The 4,465-nt window shown below is 47.6% G+C and overlaps 1 protein-coding gene across 1 annotated transcript; it reads left to right on the top strand.

The window, feature by feature from the left end:
• Positions 1–276: 276 nt before the first annotated feature.
• Positions 277–2,532, top strand: LOC119375456 (uncharacterized). The gene is made up of 3 exons (XM_037645631.2): positions 277–473; positions 745–1,619; positions 2,514–2,532. The coding sequence occupies exons 1-3, from the start codon at positions 321–323 to the stop codon at positions 2,530–2,532; spliced, it is 1,047 nt and encodes a 348-aa protein (XP_037501559.1). The 5' UTR covers positions 277–320.
• Positions 2,533–4,465: the final 1,933 nt, after the last annotated feature.

The following is a 4,465-nucleotide window of genomic DNA, read 5'->3' as shown; positions in this document are numbered from 1 at the left end:
CGTCGTTCACCCGGAACTTGTCTGGTCCTTTCGGCACGTCTGTTGCAAAACGTAACAGCAGTCACTTGTGCACTGCTTTGTTCAGCCTTCACCTTTCCGACACTACGCGGTGTCTTTGTGGCTTTGTGACCCGACCAACACCTCCTAGACAGCTTTTCAGGCCTGCGCCCAGCGATCTGACGTCATTTCCGCCCGGCCGACACTCGGGGAAGCCGCAGCGGCAGCGAGCGCAGCGTGGGTCGGTCCAGTCACGTTTGTCGTTTGCCGCTATTGTTTTGCGGCAATTTCATTTCCGTGCGTGATGTTCTAGTGATACGACAATGCCTAATAAGTGTTCTGTGCCGGGATGTACCGGAAACTACAGGACGGGAAAGAAGATACAAGTGTTTTCCTTCCCTAAAGACGGCGACGCTCTCAACAAATGGCTACGCGCCATTCCTAGGAAGGATTTCGTGCCCACGTCGTGCACTAAGGTAAGGATTTGTGATCTTCTTGTCCCAGATCCTCGTTGATTGTACAGGTAGAAGCAATGTGATATGAAATATGGGACCGTGTAGCCGCTGTTCCTTGCTAAGCGCTGACACAGAGTCGATGAGAATCGGCCACAAAATCACGTTCGTAGCAAGGATGGCCGGCGACTCTTTGTTCACACATAGTCGCCTGGGGGTCGTCCGTGGGAGCGCACTTAGTTCTTTTAAAAAGTGTCTTCTCAGATGTTCATGAAACGTTTGTTCGTTTGTGCAGGTGTGCGCGGATCATTTCGACGCTTCATGCATCGAGCGGACGACATCGTACACGGATCCAAGGACAGGAAGAGTTATCGAAGTCGCACTGCCAGTACCGCGGTTACGTCCTGGATCTGTGCCAACGATATTTCCCGGCTGCCCGTCCTACCTTTCAGTATCAGACCACAACACGAGAGAAACACCTGATGCCAAGAGGAGCCGAAAAGAAGCTTCCCAACTCGCCCATGCTGTTGAAGAATCACTGGCGTCATACGAAGCGGAACAGGAAAGAGACCGTTTTTCGTCCCTCGAAGAACTAAAGGCTCGCCTGCAAGTAGTCTCAGTGTCGCCAAAGTGGACTGTGATTCATAAAGAAGAGTGCTTGATGTTTTTGAACATCATCGACTTTCGTGAACCTTGGTTGAATGCGTCATTGACAGTGTTTGAAAACCTCGAAGTCATTGCCTGCTATCAAGGATCACAAATCAAGAACCTTGGTAGCACTGTTGTACCTGACTCAGTTCAAAAAGTAAGTTCCTTGTTGGAAATTTTGAACAACCTTTGCATGCTGTCTGAGGAGCGCTGCAGTTGTCGCCACCTGTCGCTTGCAATACAATCCCTTCTCGACAAATTGGAAGGTAGCATTACTGAAGACAAGAAAGAGGTGGTAAAGTTCATGAAGGAGCAGCTGCTACTGCTTTCTGCAAAGCGTATTCACTACAGCGCACAGGTAATGGTGTTTGCATGCATCTTGCATACAATATCACCACATGCGTACAAGTTTCTGAGAAGAACGAGTGTACTAACCTTGCCGCATGCAAGCACTATTAGAAATGTGCGCTCGTCTATTCAAATGTGCCCACAAATCGATTCATCTGATGCCACTTTTCTTCAGTATGTTTCCCAGAGATTCAAACATCTGCAGCCACATGAACACACTGTGACGCTGATGCTTGACGAGATTCATATCAAGCCTTGTTTAGATTACAAGGGTGGGAACACATGTGGTGCAGCAGTCAATTCGAATGAAGTAGCCACCTCGGTGCATGTATTTATGATACAAAGTCTACTGAGCTCGTTCAAGGAGGTGGCGCACATTCTTCCGGTTAAAACCTTACAGTAGTTATGTACACAGAGGTTGTAGTTAGAAAGCTTATGACGCAAAGTAACTTCACCCAGTTTCTCCATGGCCTGAACCAAAAGAATGTCGTTCGGCAATTGACACTGCAATGTCTGCCGAGGCTTGAGGACATAAATACGTGTGAAAATGGACACACCTATGATTTCCTCATCACGCTAGTAGCAAACTGCGCAGCAAACATCATGCTTAACAACTTGTGCAAGCAGAGGAACGATCTCTTACGCATTGGGAAGGAACAGAAGGCAAAAAACAGAAAGGCCCAAATCTTTCTGGAAAAGTGATTTTTCCAGGTGAAGCGCTCTCCACATTTATTCGTGTGAAACTGCACTGAGGTCATTTTATTTCACAGTCCAGACTTGATTTCCTTGTCATACTTCTGTCTGTTGTGCAACGAGCCTTGTTTTCGGTTTGTTTCGTATTTAAATGACACTACATAGTTTTAAAATCTCTTTTTAAGTGTTCTTGGCATGTCAACGTGTTGTGCTCATTTGCTCACTGAGCTGTCTCAGTGCCTGCTGTGGTAGTTGGAGGGACCATGTTTGGTACCTCGCAGCTATGTATGCTTTTCTTGTGCGCTTTCTGTAGAGATATATTGGTGTGCAATGTGATTTGTGTTTTGGGATTTTTGTGTGACTTTTGTTTTCTAGGACATGCTTGCACCTGTAGCAGCAGTACAATTAGTTTTCTTTGTGTGACTTATTTATCGTGCTATGGTTCACACTTCAGTCACCAGTGTGTTTTATGTATTGCGACGTTTTGACAAGTGCTTGAATTTACAATATGATGTCTTGTGTGTTACTACTACTGTGATAAATGAATGCAATATTTTCCTCTAACCTACAATTTAAATGGGAGTATGCTCCTCATGTTCCAAAGTTTGGGAATGTTTTTGGTGCAACAATGTGTTATATTTTGTTTTCTTTCATTTTATTGAGATGCAAACTGTGCCTGCTTTGACAAACGAACAGATAGTTATCTGTGATATGATGTACTATGTCTGCCTCTAATAAGTGCAATAACTTGTTTTCTCTGCCATTCATTCACCCGTTTATGCTGCGCAGTTTTTATGGCAACATCTGTATTCTGTACTTCTGGCACATCTTCAGTATGAAGTGAAATATCTTTTGCTAGCCGCCGTCTATCTGGGCCGAGAACAGTGTGCACTGTGATATTTATGCAGACGGCGCCTGCTTGCGATAAATAAATATATATTATTCCATTCATGATATTCATTATTTCTCGTTACCCTGATAAATCATGTTGACCTGGCGATCTCTTCTGAGCGGTCAGAGGCAGTAGTTCGCGTGAGGAGCGCGCGCGCGGCAAGCGCTCGCAGCCGAGGTAGGCCGGCGCGATGTGACGTCGTCGACGTCACATCACGTGACGCGCAGGCTTGAAAGCTGTCTAGGAGGTGTTGACCCGACCGGCAGCTGGCCGTCACCAGCGCCGGCGACGCATCGAGGCAAGGGAAGACTGCACCTGCCAACGCACCTGACAACTATGCCAGTTTTCAGGAATGTGCGCCGCCGGGATCCCTTCATTGTGTGTATAGTGCCCTGTTGTGTCTTTTCTTCACTTCCCGGTCACCGTCCGTCATGCCAGGCCCCAACACCCTCTAGACTAGAGGGTGTTGGTTGGCCAGGCGCGCCGCTTCTCTTTCCTGGGGTGGGAAGGAGGCGGTGCTTACTTTTCTTTTAGTGGGCGGAGATGAAGACAACGGGTTGATTGGACTGTCCTGGACATGACTGCTTTCTCTAACAGGGAATTCTGGGAAGGCCCAGAATTTATAACGCAAGCGTCGAGAGGTTACCACACGCTACCACACGATCATGTAAATAAACGTTCCTGTTATCAGCTCCGGCTCGTGATCTCGGCTTCTCCCTGAGGCCTGGCTGCTCCCCGGTCCTACGGGCAGATCCCCGACCAGATCAATTGGTTGGCAGCAATGGGATGTCCCATGCTTGGCTCGGGCTTCAGCGATGGTGAGTGCTTGACTTTCTTTGAGATTTGCCAGGTTTTAGCTTTTGTGTATTTTTCTAAAGCTGGTTCCAAACTTCTGTGCGTATCGGCTTCGTATCTCGCTTCCATACGTTACAACTATTCACCAGATTTTAGCTTTCCTCTTCTAAAACCGGCAGTAATCGTTCTGTGCGTATAGGCTTCGCTTGCTCGCTTCCTAATGTCACGGCTTGTAATAAAGTCCTCGCTGCAGTGGGAGGCGACACTGCTCAGCTCCGACCCTGCCGTGCCGGTCTGGATCACGGGGCGGGCAGAGGCAGCCGCCAAGGAGCAGGGGCTCCTGGCCGACTAACCGTCGTCGCCTCCCACAATCGAGCAAACCATTGGTTTTCATTAAAAAGGTTTTGTTCTCTCTCTCTCTCGCTCGTAAAGACCATGGATTTAGTAACCGAACTAAAGAAACCAGACCTATGTGAAGCTCACATAGCTTCACATAGTAGCCTATGTTACTATGTGAAGAGCTGGGAATTGAGGCGGAGAAAAGCCAGAGAAAGCCGCAGCTGATTAAGCCAATTCAGGAATGCGGTGCGTAGGATGATGAAATTGAGGAGTGCTGGGACGAAGTTGAAAAAAGGCAAAA

Source organism: Rhipicephalus sanguineus, chromosome 11 (genome assembly GCF_013339695.2).
Source record: "Rhipicephalus sanguineus isolate Rsan-2018 chromosome 11, BIME_Rsan_1.4, whole genome shotgun sequence".
In the NCBI taxonomy this organism is placed as follows: domain Eukaryota; kingdom Metazoa; phylum Arthropoda; class Arachnida; order Ixodida; family Ixodidae; genus Rhipicephalus; species Rhipicephalus sanguineus.
This window is presented reverse-complemented; position numbering and strand designations above follow the sequence as displayed.